This window comes from Toxotes jaculatrix, chromosome 7 (genome assembly GCF_017976425.1).
Source record: "Toxotes jaculatrix isolate fToxJac2 chromosome 7, fToxJac2.pri, whole genome shotgun sequence".
NCBI classification, from domain to species: domain Eukaryota; kingdom Metazoa; phylum Chordata; class Actinopteri; family Toxotidae; genus Toxotes; species Toxotes jaculatrix.
Window position 1 is genome coordinate 20,690,276 of NC_054400.1, and position 15,355 is coordinate 20,705,630.

General features: G+C 41.7%; 1 protein-coding gene across 4 annotated transcripts; it reads right to left on the reverse strand.

Moving 5' to 3' along the window:
* Window positions 1–4,326: 4,326 nt before the first annotated feature.
* angptl2b (angiopoietin-like 2b) lies at window positions 4,327–15,121 on the reverse strand. 4 transcript variants are annotated; one of them, XM_041043146.1, is made up of 6 exons: window positions 14,655–15,121; window positions 9,201–10,105; window positions 6,880–7,073; window positions 5,641–5,911; window positions 5,304–5,523; window positions 4,327–5,201 (listed from the first exon to the last, which is right to left on the reverse strand). In XM_041043146.1, exons 2-5 carry the CDS (start codon window positions 10,078–10,080, stop codon window positions 5,324–5,326), a joined length of 1,545 nt encoding a protein of 514 aa, XP_040899080.1. In that variant the 5' UTR covers window positions 10,081–10,105; window positions 14,655–15,121; the 3' UTR covers window positions 4,327–5,201; window positions 5,304–5,323. The 4 variants fall into 4 exon arrangements, with proteins under 4 accessions (XP_040899080.1, XP_040899077.1, XP_040899079.1 ...); XM_041043143.1 differs by having other exon boundaries at window positions 4,327–5,523; XM_041043145.1 differs by lacking the exon at window positions 14,655–15,121 and adding an exon at window positions 13,783–13,878 and having other exon boundaries at window positions 4,327–5,523.
* Between the last annotated feature and the right edge of the window lie 234 nt (window positions 15,122–15,355).

Here is a 15,355-nt window from a genome sequence, read left to right on the forward strand (position 1 = left end):
TATAGGTTTGTTATAGCTCTGATTATAAAGACAGAGAAAGTTATTACAGAGAGAGACATAGCACCGCTATGCAATGCATAAGTAATGTTGTACAACCTTTACAGGTGCAGGATGTCTGATTTCCGACAGCTCAGACACCGTCATTTCACTTCTTGCAGTTTAAATAGTTTGTGAGCAGGTAGTTTTTGTGAGTAAAAATACCAGGTTTGTATCGCACAGGTGTTCATGATGATGTGTTAAGCGATGCCCGCTGTAAGCAGGCTCCGTGTGTTTAACACCTGTTGGTTTCCTTCTATGACAAGTCAAAATACCTGCTGTGGAAAAAAAGCCTATCACCACCAAAGACAGCTGGAACACTGCATGTTTCCCTGATGGCCACTTTTACTCTAGCTGTGACATAGGAATATATGAACTTACCTAGATAAGGATAAAGCTTAGCTGAGTTGGGACAAGTGTGCCTTGCTTAGTTGGCATGACGTTTTATCCAAAACCCAGAGAGAGAGGAACATTTGTCAGTTTCTGAGAAACCACTCCTCCCAAACTAAGCCTATTCATGTTGTTCATATTTTCCTTTATTAAAACTGAGTCAATCTGTTATACTGGAGCTGACCTATGCCCCAGTAATTTTGACTCAGAGGTGAGTAACGGTTTAGAGGAGTACTGCTGTTTCTGTGTTGAGCTGTTTGGCTGCAGTTTGATTCCTATAGGACATTAACTGAAAGTAGGAACAATTCAATGGCAGTGAGAAGAAGTAATTGTTTTTTTTGTTTTTTTTTTGAGAATTTCATAGATTTAACAGGAATATTACTTTTTTCTTATTTATTACAGCTGTCACCTTCCACTTATAGTGTCATTTCAATCACTATATGTGTCAGGTATCAGGGAATATTTTGAGTGTTGATGTTTTCTGTCTCTGGCCTGCTTTCTCAGTTAAAATGTTAACCTGCAACATATATATGTATATGTATATGTATATGTATATATATACATATATATATATATATATAAATTTTTCTAATGGACTTATCAAACTAATGCCAGATAAGAATGAAGTTTGCATGTGTGTCTTTGAGTCCTGCATCTGTGAGCAATTAAGAGATGAAAATGCAGAGTGAACAGGGTTTGAAAGGTCACAGGCTCCACATGGAAAAAAAATGCAATATGTACCCAACTGAAGAACCATTGTCCAGTTCCCAACAAAACAATGTGTTACATGGACTGTGAAAGATTTGTGCTGGTGTAACAGTAAAGATGCTCGCTAACAGTTTTCTTGAAGCTGTGAAATACACTGGAAAAGCTGCAGTAATACCTTACAAAATAAAAATTTCCATTGTGTTAAGGAAAATTCCTCCCGTCCACCTCTAAAAGGTTTCCTGTAAGTTCCCAGCAGAGGACTCACAGACGTTTTGGAAGAACATGAAACAGTGGTCATGGCATGTGGCTGTAAAGCTATAAGCAAATCTGCACATCTCCACAGTTGGAAATCAGTTCAAATGCTGAGCTCCTGGAAAAAAAGTGAAAAAAAGTGAAAAAAAAAATCAATAGTTCCACTATGTAAGTAATAAACAATGTAGTGACTATTCTCCCAAAGAGAAGCTTCACCACATTATTACGTGTTTCTATTTTGAAGCAGTTCTTAATAACAACCATATGTATCACAATAATTTTACAGCAGCAGTGGAGAGTGGTTTGAATAAATGACTTGGAAAAAGATGTTGGTTACCTTTTATTGCACAGCATTTTGTTGGATCGCACTCTTTGGTTTCCCCAAGATGTGTTTTTGCTGACTTGCAATGTGACAATGACACTGATGGCTTGTGACCAAGTCACTGTTGTGTTACCTCAGCGGCCTGCTCCATTTCAGACAAGTGGCAGAGAGAGACAGAAGGGATCCAGACACTGATAGCATAGCTCTGTTACCTCAGTGTGTCTTGACAGTCTGTAGTTATGAGCTATGACAGAATAGATGGAGTGATCACAAGAAGAAAACAGAGAAAGGAAAAGGAGATGACAGAAAGATGGATCTGATTTCATGTTGCAGACACTTCATGGTTACTGTCAGCATAAAATGTGCTTTGATTACTCTTTCTTTTCAAGAGGAAGGATTCTGTTTGAAAGTTAGTGTTACTGTATTGTAATCCAGCTTAATGATACTATTTAATTCTACTTTGTAGCTGTGCTGGATAATTGCATGAAAAGATTTTAGCATGACCCTGGAAGCACTGGAAAATGCAAGAAAGGATACAGTAGAAAAGTCACCTCCCTTAAATCAGTCCTTTCACAGTGCAAGACATCAAAAATATTCAACATATCCTGAACACAACTGCAGACATCTTCGTTTTGAGGATGTTATGAGCTCTGTATGATTTTCAGATGGAAGGTATAGGATCAATCCAAGGGACACAAATTGGTTTGAAATGCAATTTAATTGTATTTAAGCCTATAATGTCCACCCCACTTCATGTATGTTATGTGACATGCTTAGTCCCTTGGTGGATGCCTACATTTTGCTCACAGTGAAAGAATGAAATGTGAGGGGCTAAATCCCCCATTGAAAAATCTGTGTAGTGGTTTCTCATGGCATGACTACATTTACTCAAAAGGTGGAGTGAAAAGGATCCGAGGGAGCACAGGGAAGTTAAAAGTGGTTCTATTAAAAGTACAAGGACATGGACTTTTGCAGATGTGAAACAACAATACAGGCAAGTTTGAAGGTTCAGGTTTGAAGGCTCAGGAAATGCGGTTCTCTTTGTGCTGAGTGAGCACTGTGTCAGCTCATGGTTTTCCATGTTGGTTGAGGAGTTGGGGCCGCACAGGCCACCCTTACTGAAGGTTTTCCATCGTGGTGAGTCCTCAGACGTACACGGCATCCAAAGAGTCTGTCGTCTCTGTTTATGGAGACGATGAAACATCGTCCTCTGTTTTACCACGATTAGGTTAATTGACAAAGCAGACTCAAACTGGTTTTAAGATGTAATACAAAAAATAGTGTTAACCTATCCAGGAAGACAGATGGATTTGGTACAAAGTGCAATTTACTATCCCATCCATCTTCAGTAAAAAAAAAAACAGCTGACAAGAGTGACAGTCACTGGGATGAATGTCTTCTTTTGTCCCATCCAAAGCCTCTTTGTCACGAGATAGAAAGCTTTTTAGCCTTTGACTCACGAGCCAGTTTTTAGCAGCCAATGTTTGTTGGTTTGATGTAAGACAAGTGTTTTGGCTACTGTCACATAAGCATCCATCTTCACTTTGGCAGTACAAATTGCTAACATTGTATGTTAGGTTTTATTAGGAGTGAGGGAATTTAAATAGTACATGTCAGGTTTTGCTCTGTTGATAATTGCTCTCTTTAGACAATCGCACATTGTCTTCAGGGTTGTCAGTCATAGGAATTCGAACTAAATTGATTTCAAATGCTCTGTAAACTGTCGAAACCTTCTGCAACTCAAGCCTGGTCACAAAGTATGACATTAATAGAGCTTGGTTCAGTGCAGTGAAAATTCATTTTTGCTTAATTTTCCAGCTGTCTTTGGAAATGTCATTGACACATAGAGAAGTAAAGGTGGTTTCTGCTGTCAGTGGAGAGGACTGCTGGATGCATTAGTTTTACAAGCCTGTCACATTTCATTTGTCTTTCCTTGGTGTGCTGACTTTGTACATAAGCACTGTGGTTGACAGTGCTGATAGTGTTTGAGATATGTTTTTATGCAGCCAGTTCTCATATTAATTTGTTAAAAGCATGGTCTAAATGGTGATTAGCTAATTTATTCTCATAACAAACACTGTGTATTTTTCATTTCTCTCATTATATCCTTCTTTAACTTGATTAAGATTCTCATGAATAATAAACATTTAGCAATTATATCCGTATGTTATTGTCAACATAATTATTATCATTATTTATATCCCATAAGTTTTTTTTTTTTTTATCTTGCATGCTTTAATATATGGTATGATTCAGTGAGGGGATGAATAGGCACAAGTTGTGCATTAAAAATGAGGAAATGACCTCCATGTATATTTCATTGAAGACATAAAAATAAATGATAGGGAAGCAAGTGGTTAGCCCTTTAGGTGCAAATATTATCAGCTAATTAATCCAGGGCAGTTTCCCTATGGGGATAATTAAGTGTATAAGAGTCATAATAATAGTGGCTCATAATCTGTCTCTTGTTCTCAGGAGAGAGACACCTAAGAGCAGAAGCGTGATCTGTGTTATGAAAGGGTGTTAAATCCACCCAAACAGAAATTTAAAGCATTAACATTTAATATCTTAGTGTCTTTGCTAAGTATGCTTTATACCAAGAGACACAAGCTGTACATGTTTTATTGCAACTTATTAGCGACGTAACAGGTTTTAATACATTATATTACAAATATCTTATGTACAAACGCAAGGTGTTGGCTCTAATGATATCAACAAACTACTAATAATATACAGTAAATACAGTGCTTGGTTCATACAAGCAAATTGGTGGATACCTGTTCAAGCAATTCAAGATTTCAAAACAAGTATTTTAAAAAAGCAGGACTTTGAAGAGAATGTACCTCCTCAAATTTTGATAGTGAGTTGATTCTCAGATCTATTAAATGCAACATAAACCGACCATTAATAACTTCAGTTACTGGTATTAACAGTTTTGGCTTTATGTTAGAAAAAGAAAATGGCCCCAGTATACTTTTTATTGTAACTGACAAAACTGGCCCGAATATCAAGCCTCCATTATACAATAAATGTTACTGTTCCTATAAATTACACATTTGAAGAATGTGTTTGAAATTAAAAGTCACTGGATATGTTTCCTGTGTCAGCCTCATTTGTTTCTTACTGCAAAAAAAAGAATAAAAACCTTTACATACTTACTAAATATATGTTGTAGGGTTCCTATCAAAGCTACTTAACTGAATTATTCTTACCTGTTCTTTTCATGCCAATGTCAAATTAGGTTCACATTGTATTTCTCACTCAGATCAAATGAGAGCACTGTCAGCTAAGCAGGTTTGTGTTGTATCATAGACAGTGTATTTAAAACTCCTGAGCAACAAGCACCTTTCTTTACTGAGTCATATGTGAAAGGGGGTGAACGGTACAGTATGTGTTGAATTGTCAGAAGGTACCAGTATGTCAGCCTCGTGTTTTGATATTGCACTTTCAGCATCATCTTTCTCTTTGTGATCTGGCTCGGTCTGGTGCCACTCTATTTAAAAAAAAAAGAAAGAAAAAGAAAAAAGAGAGAGAGATAAAGTTTGCGTGGATGTTAGGAGCTGTAATGGTTTTTGTTTAGTGAGAGATACAGTACAGTATGTGTTCCTCAGATGCTTAGTGGAAGGTGTTTGGGTTCGGACGGATCATCATGACCACTTTTTTCAGTGAATAGGCTCCTCCTCTGAACTCAGCCCAGTAGACTCCGTCTTGGTAGCGGCTGCGGTAGTGCCCTCCTCTGTACCACACTCCATTCAAATTTGAATGGGCACAAGAGTTGTACCACCAGCCTCCCTTCTGGTAGTGGGCACAGTTGCCTTGAAAGTTTGGAAGATAAATATAACAGTCAGACTGTGTGCGATTACACTTGAATTGTTGGTTTTAAGGAGTCTAAATTTATCCCGTTTAACATTTTGTATCATTGAGGTTTTTACCTGTATATGCATCATGGTCTCTGTCCAGTGTTGTGAACTGTTTGCCGTTATGCCAGGTAAGGGAGTCTCCAGCATTGCCATGGTAACGGCCCACCCTTAGCTTGTAGAAGTCGGCCTCGGGCTCCACTCTGAAGCTGGCATACTCTGCAAACACCTTCCTGCCAGACCAGTCCTCCAGCGTGACCAGCAGTTTGTAGTTGCCCTGGTTAGTCAGCCAGTAGATGTTCTCCAGACCCAGCCAGTACTCACCGTCAATATTGCCAAAACCTTGCTGTGAAGTGCAGTGATAAGAAAAACATTATCAGTACGATTAAGAAATCCTTTGTGAATGCTCTTTGAAAAGCTTTGAACAGTTAGATTGGATGTCTGGGGGATGATTCAGGGTCGTTGCTCGTGCTCTGGAGGTAATTATGAGTTTAGCTCTTCTCTGGGCTTGTTTATTGTCAAGGAACATTATTATAAATGGACCCTCTGAGTCAGGTTTGCAGCTTGCATCGGGTGCCCAGATTTCCACTATTATTTTGTCATTGAAAACACAGCAGGATAGAGTGCAAATACTATGAAATCCGACATGCTGGATGCTGTCTTATAGCTTTGTTCTGGCTCCAGTCATAGTGAAAGTTGGTTTGTGGTATCCCCTTCCCTGCACATGCTTTGAATCATGGAAACACCCCTTCTGATGAGTTTACAAATGCAATTTCAGATCCCATGTGGTTTCAAGGTTTTCGAAAAAGTTATGGAAATATATCCATTGTTGCCCTTAGCTAAGATTTAATCAGGACCCTTGTGAATTGTTGGCCTGCAAATAAATGTTTACCAATGAACCACTTTTCCCTGTTACAGGGGGTTCCCTTTCCAGAGATTAAGAAAATGAAATCCCCTTTGTAAAAATAATGTTCACCACAGCACTCAGATACCTTATCAGATACCTACTGATGCAGTCCTCAGACATGCATAAACATTAAGAAAGCTTAGAGAACAAACTAATGTGACATTTAAGTCCAATGTACCCACACTTTTATTTTAGTGTGAAGTCATTTAACACAACCAACTGATGTTGCTGGAATCAGTGAGTCATAAAGCTGTGGCAGTGACTGAGGCAGGTACTACACTCAGACACTTTGAAAGCTTTACTTATTCATTACAGCTTCACATCTGGTTAGTGTCAAGCCAGCCTACATAAGCCACCAGCTTCCCTCCAAACTATGAGGTCCTTGATTTGGTGTGAAGTTGTCGCACCTTGTATGTCTCCCAGTTCCGGAAAAAGTTGACAGAGCCATCCACCCTCCTCTGGATCACAGTCCAGCCACCTGGGTCATGTCTCTGGTCACACCACACCTGCATAAGCCGGTTGGCATTCTCTGGCTTCACCAGGTACATGCCGCTGGCAGTGTGGCCGTCTTCCAGAGCCTGCAGACAATCCCTGAATGGGCCTTGACAGAGAAATGACAACACTGCATGAATAGCACGTAGCAGCTGCTACAGTATCTCAAAAGTTAGGAAAAGGAAATAGAGAAAAAGCCATAGTGACAAAAAGAGTTGTTATACTCTGCCATAGGGAATCCCATTTTTCAGCAGAGGCTTTCATTCTGACAGTAGAATTGACTTTGGCTGCTCCTCTCATAAGGGAAATGGCTGCCGGCTACACGGCCAAAAGAAACACTGGCATGAGGGCAAAGGGAATCCTGACTACTGAATGATGAAACAGGAGCAAAGTCTTTCGATCATCTGTGATGCTTTACAGTGCAGGATTGTTATTTTACTTAATTTCACTTCAGTTTTTGTATTTTATAATATATAAACACATCATTTCCAGTGGAATCTGGTAAGGCTTCACATGATGTTTTGAAGAGAAGGTTTCCGGCACTAAATTAATTTAAGAACAGATTGTAAATCTGTGCCTTCAGCTGCACTTTTCTGCCAATACGTCTGCTGAAGTTTTTTTCCAATATTACAATAAGCTCTGTGGAGTAACCGGATAGCCCCCACAATACGTTATGAAGATGTATTTAACTGGACGCAACAGCTTGTCTAGGAAGAATAATGTTGATAATATTTATGCATCATTAACCCTTCAGAATTCATGCTAGAGAAGTTTTGTAGATTTTGTGCAAGATCAGGATTGTTTTTCTGGATTTTATGGTACAAATCAGTGTAACCTAATTTGCATGTGTTTCATTACCATTTTACCCCAGATTTCAAACCCGGCAGATATGGGAACACGCTAATGGGGCAACTGGCTCCCCTGCTTCAATTGGCTGTGAAAGCGTTTAAGTTCTCAAGATTTCACACTCTCCTGGTTTGCCAACTGGCCCGGATTATAAAGTGTTTAAATACGATGGAAACAAATAAAAAAGAGAATGGGGGTCACACAAAGGGATAGAGGTGAGGGAAGGAGGGCATGGACAATTTGCAAGACATATCAGTACAGAGGAGAGGTACTAGAAAGAAAAAACAAAGCACTTCAGTTATAAAACATATGTCGTGAGGTCCTGCTCAGCTGACATTGAGCCGTAAGTCTCAATAACAAGGTTCCGTTTGGTTTTATGAAATCGCTGCGGATGATATCTGTCTCTTGGCCCAAACCGCTGCTATCCATTTACTCTCAGGAATGTCTCTGTTGAGCAGATACAAGCCAGAGAGCTGCCCTGCCCTGCCCTGCTCTGTTCTGCCTGATAAAGTCTTCTGCCTTGGTGGAACATATGACTGATTCTTGCCTGGTGGAACAAATGACATCACTGACTCCCAGTATCACTTTCTGTTCCTGCTTTACCCCCTCCCTTCCTTCATAGACTCCATCCCTCTGTTTCTCTCTGTCGCTCTCTCAGGTCTCTCTCTTCCTCCCTCTATTCCTTCATTGTGTGGAGCGCTCTGTTCGTGTTAAGGGTTTATGTAACATTTTGGGGTGTTAGTTGCATGGCAGTGGGCAGGAAATTACTTGCCTCCTTTCAAACATTCCATACAAAGGCTACCGTTCACATGCAGCCCAGTGAAAATGGCAAGCAATAGCACAACATGTCAATGGAAAAAGCTCCCAGTAGTCATGTTGGGAATGGTCTGTTCTTTTTTTTCCACCATTTTAAAACTGAAGCCTTCTAATGAAAGGGAAAAGCAATTGACTATTCACTGCAGCAGATACGGCAAAACACCCTTCACATCAATTTTAAAGCTTTATCATGCCCTAACATGTGTTTAAAAGCCCCGTGAGCTTGGATCTGGCAATCTATTTGCCTAATATTCTTTGTGTTTTTGTGTGGGTTGAATCATAGCAATTAGATGATATGCATCTCAGAAGGCGGTAGACAACAGAATTTCTGTTCTCACTAAGAGCCCTTTGCTCTGGGACTTTGTGGGACTTATTTAAATTGGCTATGACTGGAAGAATGGATACTTGGTGATTAATGATTAAGAGGTTCATGAGATAGTCAGCTCAGACACACAATCCTTTGTTGATGACCACTGTGATGGCAACTAGAAAAATAAAAGGTGGCAAGAAAAATGAAATACAAATAAGTAAATGCATAGAACTAAAAGTGTGTATCAGGCTTTGTTAGACTCACCAGAGGGTTTGTCAGTGGTGGAGGGGCTGTGTGTGCCAGTGGGCATCGTTGGAAGAAGAGGCGGCATGGACTTCTGGTCACTTTGGATCTCGTTGCTGATTGGGTTGTTATTTCGTGGAAGGACAGGTGGCTGGTAAGGCTTGTTAAGAGGTGGTGATGGTGGGGGTGGCTGAGGCCGTGGCTGGGGGATGGGCACATGACGAGGGGGTGGGCGACTCTGGCACTGCTCCTCCAACAGGGCAATAAGAGCTGATTGATTAGTGGCCAAAGAAGCCAAGTGCTGGTACTTGTGCTCGAGATCTTTGTATCGACTGGTGAGCTGTTGCATCTCAGAGGTTTGGTTCAGGATCTTGTTCTCCATCTGAGCCAATTCTAAGGCATTGTCTCGCTTCCTGATGATCTCATGGAGCAGCTGCATGTACAGCTGAGTGACTCTGGAGTTCATGTTTCGGCTCTCCTTCCTCAGAAGCTTGACCTCGTTGACGATACCTCCGTCCACCTCTACCAGTTGCTGCAGGGTCTCGATCTGCCTCTTTTGTTTCTGCAGCTCCACATTTAGCAGCTCTAACTCCTGTTTGTTGACCCGATTCTCCAGCATGGCCTCCGGCTCCTTGGAGTTGACACAGATGGCTCCAGTCACTTTTTGTTGAGGCACAATGAAAGTGTAGGAGCACTTGTCCTGCGGCTCATCAGCTGGAGCACGCTTGCTCCTTCCAGCATAGAGAAACTCTCTCTCTAAACCATCTTCACTGTTCTCAAATTCTTGGGTCCTGTCCCCACCATGGCTGCCGTCCGATGGACTCCCTTGAGTCTCTTGGACACCACAGGCTAGTCCATAAACAAGAAGGAGCCCCAGCAGGACTATTGAAGGGGGCTCCATGAGTTTGTGTCCAACTCACCAAAGGCTGGGGAGAATGAGTAAGAAAATGGAGAACATGATTATGTTGTGGTGAAAAAAAAACTTTCATAACTGACTTACTTTTGTAGTTGCTAAAGAGAAGATTATATAAGCATTCAGTCCCTATGCAATACCCATTCTACCTATGTAATTCAAAGCCCTCAGGACTGGGCTGCAGGCATTTTGACAGGGCATCAATGGACTCCTTCACGGCTAGGTTGATTGAGACCAGGAGAAAACTGCCAATCAGGATATACCGGTCCTATCCTTCATTACCTTCCAGGAGCAGGCAGGCACAGATGTCCTGTGCATACACATCTCAACCTAAGCAGAGCTGGAGGTCATTACAGCTCCCAGAAATACAGGCTACTGATAAAGATTAGATCTGAAAGGAAATCACCCACATGCCCCGCAGAGTGCCTCTGTAGAAGCTGTAAGTTTCCATGATACGAAAAGCACATATTCATGTGTAATACATAAATCTCATGGTTGCTGCACTGGATTTATAACTACTGGCATGAGCAGACACTGCAATTTTCCCAATGGGTTTTAATTGCAGTTTATTGAATTCATTTGGTCTTGATCCTGCTTTGTTTAAATCAGCTTGCCACTATCGAATGTATGCAGTACATGCTGTTTGAAAGTCACTAATCCCCTCACCGGCCCTAAGAAAAATATTTCTTTTGTCTAATGATGTGCTGATCTCTTCAGTCAGTTACATTGCTGTTTGGGGAGTATGTTTAGCTTAGTTTGCTGTGCTGGCTCAGGTTCTCTTTGGGCGACTGCCACTGTTAGTCCTTGACACAAAGAAACACTCCTATCTGCTCCCTTCTGCAGGCCTGGACATCTTTGCTTATGGAAAATTTGAGGCACTACCAGATGATGCTATTCATGGAACTGCTTTAAATATTGATTGTGTTGCATCATTTATGTCCATAACCCTTACCAAAAGAGGGGAAATAAGCTGCATTCAGATGCTGTGAGGCAATTAATCAAAATTTATGCATCCACTTTGAACACGTCTGTTTCTGATTACGGCCTCTCTTAAATTCTCTTTCCTCCCTGACTGGACCTTGTAGCACAACCCACAACTTTCCTCAGGAATAGATGCTTAGATGAATACATAGTGTGGACTTTTTTTTTTTTTTTTTGAAGAAAAATAAGTGCAGGCAGTTTTTGAAGATGATGTGGTGTTATTAGAAGTGGAGGGGATGCCACTCAGTGCTGAGGAGAATGTAACTCCTGTGTAAGGATAACAAGGCCTTGAACTCCTGGGGCACCTTAATTGAAAGCTGCTGCATATTGGATTACAGAGGGGTCCTGTGTAACACCTCCCCAGAGTCAGGAGGGGCCTGTCTAATCAGAAAGCATTATAGAGAGGCCTATATTGGCTTGGTTCTGGAGAGCTGTATAAGGATTGCTAATCTTACAAGGGTTTCCCTCACACTAACAGCTTATATCTGTGCAAGAGATTATCTACCATGTTATGGTCAGCACAAAATTGGGAAGAGAGCAGAAATGTTTTTGTCTTGTTAATCCGGGCGTGCTGCCAGCACATTAGGTTGGAGACATGGAGAAGAGAAATGCAGCGCTCTCCAAGAACATGACCCCTGGCACATTCGACCCTTCTGGCTTTATCTGTCTAGAATAGAATGTGTAAACACTTTTTCTTACTGGAAAAAATTTGTATTCAAAGGGGGCTTTTGCACACTGTACTCTTGTGTAACCTGTTGGCATTTTTGATATTGTTATAGTTTACCAGGCCAAGGGGAAAAAAAATCACATGCAGTTCAGAAGAATGTAAGGTCTGATTCTTCAGTGCCTTTACTTAAAACAGTATCTAAAAGTAGCAAGTCCTCAGCTGGGATATGAATTTAGAAAAACTTAGAGAAGAGTGTAGTCTCTGTTTCAAATTTACCATTTACCACAAACTGTCTTCTTTCATCACAGTAACAGATCTTTCATCGTACTAATCCAGCTAACAAAGCCTGGGTGTATGATGTCATCTCAGCAAATGCTGATTGATGCAGAGACTTTAATGTCATAAATATTTTTCACACCATGCAAAGATATATCTATATCAGCTGACACTGAAATTATCTTACAGTTTTATAGAACAGGCCCTAAAGAGATCACTAATAACAACTTAAAAGTAAAGCTTGTCCCAAAATAATAGAGTAGCCCAGAGCCTGTCCCTTGTAATGTGCTGATGACTGTATTTGGCCAGTGGCCCCTGCGGTTTCTCCCCCTGGAACATGAGCTCTGTCTCTGAGAAATGCTGTGTGATTTGCCCCTGCTGCCGTGGAGTCCCATGTTGGACGTCGTTAGCCCGGAATCTCCTGCTCTAGGCTCCACTACACTTCAAAGCTGAAGGGAAAATGTTTGCAGCTTGTGATGAAATGTGTTTTTGTGTGTGAGTGTATGCGGTATGTGCGTGTCTGTGAGTGTTTTTCAGTTAATGTGTGTTTTCAAATAACAGCACTTGCTGGGCTCAGTCTCCCAGGGACCGGAGAGAGTCCCATCTGCCCTGACAGAGACAGCCTGTTATTAACCCATCCGCAGTCTGCCAGAGGGAACAACACAAAGCCATCTCCTCCGTCTTCGCTGTTAACAGCCCCTACAGCTCATTATTGTCCCAACATCAGTTCACTTTAACAAGCTGCTATTGACCGGCCAATAGCTGCAATGATTAACTGGTGTTGAGAAGTGTCATATACGCCTACTCTTCTCGGGGGCCTGAAGACGAATGACGGAAGTGCAGTGAATAACCACAGTCATTGTAATTTGATTGGCAGCTCCTCTCGGGTAATTTCTTCAAGTCTGCTTCACACCAGAATGTTTTGGTTTTACTGTCTTCAGGTGGTAAGTCTGTGTTTACACGACTCCTCCTTCTGGATTTCACTCAACGTTAAATCAAGTGTGATAGGCAGGTGCAGCGGGTAGGTCAGTGTGACTCTGACCAGTGTTGCACTCCAGCCTTTTCGGTCATGCTCAGCACATATTAATTAGAAGGTGGGCAGCCTCGCTCAGACTGGCTGATGTCTCACTCCCCAGCCCCTCTCATTTCAGCGTGAGCGTGGCATTCCTTACATTCTTCGTCACCTCATTAGAGTGAGCTGCCATACCCACATGGAGAGTCAGTGGTGGTGGCAGACGGAGAGAGCTAGACCCTCTAGACGCAGGACCACTGCTCCCCATATCCCCGCTTGCACCTATAAGACATACTGTATCTACTGACCCGATTCATTCCCAGTGTCCTACTTTCTGTGTGAATGCTTCATAATCACATCATCATCATCCACAGCAGGAGATCACAACACCCGGTACAAAGCACCTAATTTGTCAGTAGCCAAAAAGGAGCGGACACTTTGCAGGACAGTTCTGTGCTGCATGTTCAAATTAGCGCCAACTCTGCTGAGAACTGGCAGAGTCTCCTGCATGACACCCAATATGTGTTGGATCAGAGTCAAATTCAATTTGCACATGGTAATCTGCACTATTACTTTTCCTTGAGGGTGACCTCATTCTTTCCTCAAGCATATAATCCTTGTAAGCGTGTAACACGACATTTGGAACATGATTAATCTCAACTACCTGCAGTTTGAAGCTACAGGACAGTTAAAGTTTTTGCTCAAATTCAGGCTTCGCTCTGTGCCTCTTGCGGCTCGATGCCTTCTTCCGTACCTCAGTTGTGATCTGAGTCAGACAGGGAGGCAGGGGGTCTCAGGAATTGTTTCGATGAGTTCCAGCATTGTACCTCAAAGCCCCCTTATCCAAACACTACCCTGGCAACAGAAACAAAGACTGGATTGAACAGCCTGCTTCCCTGTCCTCTTGAGCCCAGGGGAACATCCTGCATCCACACTGCTTGACATAATAAGGTTATCTTTTTTTTTTCTTTTTAAGAAGTGAGTAGTACTTTTTAGATATTAAACTAAATCTCTGTCAGCACGTATAGCTCAAGGCTGTTGCTGTATATCATCTCATAAAGACCCTCCTCCTATAGATACCTATAGAGTCTTGTGTTTTATCAGTAGTGAAGAACCACTTAGCCCAGAGAGCCTGCTCTCCAGCATCCCCGTGCACTGAATTAACTCTCCTCAACCAAGTCTATCACAGTCATCTGTCCAGTTAGTCATCAGAAAGTAGAATTACCCTTTGGCGCCAAACAGTGAGTCAGATAACAGATGCTGCATGGCGACCGCTGAATTCAAGATCTAACTAAATCATTATGTAAAGTGCCGCAGTCTGAGAGGGAACAGCCAAAGTCTGACTTCAGTCATTTAAATAAAATGACAAAGTAATTTCTTCATCATCATGTTAGACATGTCTCTGAGCTGACAGATTCTGAGCTCACTGAGAACATGTGTCTCACCCACAAAGTTCATTGTTTGCACACTGTGAGATGAACTTTGTGGGCGAGATTATTTGTTGCAAACGTGGACGATTTATCAAAGCGGAGAACTGAAATAATTTTTGTACATGTGCGGTGCCTGTTAAATAAACCAGTAAATGAGACAAATATTAAAATAAGTCAAAGTTTACACAATGCTTACAAGATAACTGTAGCGTATTGATGAAGCTCCCTCAGTTGCCTTGCCCTCCTGCCAGCACTGATTGAAGTTTCTCCTGGTTGAGAGTCATCCCAAGTGTGAGAACCTCACCACTGCGTCCTCTTCCTCCTCTGCTCTGTGCTCTGCCTGTCTACCGGTGGTTACTCACTCTTTGTCACCTCAGTCCATTCCACCAGTGAAGAGGTAGCTGTGTTTTAAAGGCTATTATTAAAAGACCGTCATTAGCCCAGCAGAAGCTCAACACGCCAGAAACTCTTCAGCAAACATGGAGCAGATTGTTCCAAAATCCACTTGAAAAAGTTGGAACATTCAAGAGACAATTCGAGAGACAACTGGTAACTTTAGTTGGATGGTGGAGGTAGTTTCCTGATAAATGGTGAGAGTCCGGGGCAGGTCCTGTTCTGCCTGTGGCCCTGTTAGGAGAAGACTGTCACTTTTCTGTGGGTTGAATCCATCACTTCTGCCTCACAGCTCTAAGAGGCTGTCTCTCTCAACTGCACCTCTCTTTCCCTCCCTCTCTCTCTCCCTCCCTCTCTCTCTCTCTCTCTCTCTCTCTCCCCCTCCATGGTGCTTTTAAATGATGAGAAATCCTTTAGCAGTGTTTCAGTAGGCAGACAAATTGAGCTCAGAGCCTCCCCCTCTCCCTTAAAATGAACACATTCTTGTTTAAAGCAACAGCCTTC

Excerpts from the sequence above, each read along its gene's own strand:
- angptl2b (XM_041043146.1), bottom strand. The coding sequence starts at position 10,080 with ATGGAGCCCCCTTCAATAGTCCTGCTGGGGCTCCTTCTTGTTTATGGA. Across the intron at positions 5,912-6,879 it reads GGAACTGGGAGACATACAAG|CAAGGTTTTGGCAATATTGA; the intron begins GTGCGACAACTT and ends TGCACTTCACAG. Across the intron at positions 5,524-5,640 it reads AGACCATGATGCATATACAG|GCAACTGTGCCCACTACCAG; the intron begins GTAAAAACCTCA and ends CAAACTTTCAAG.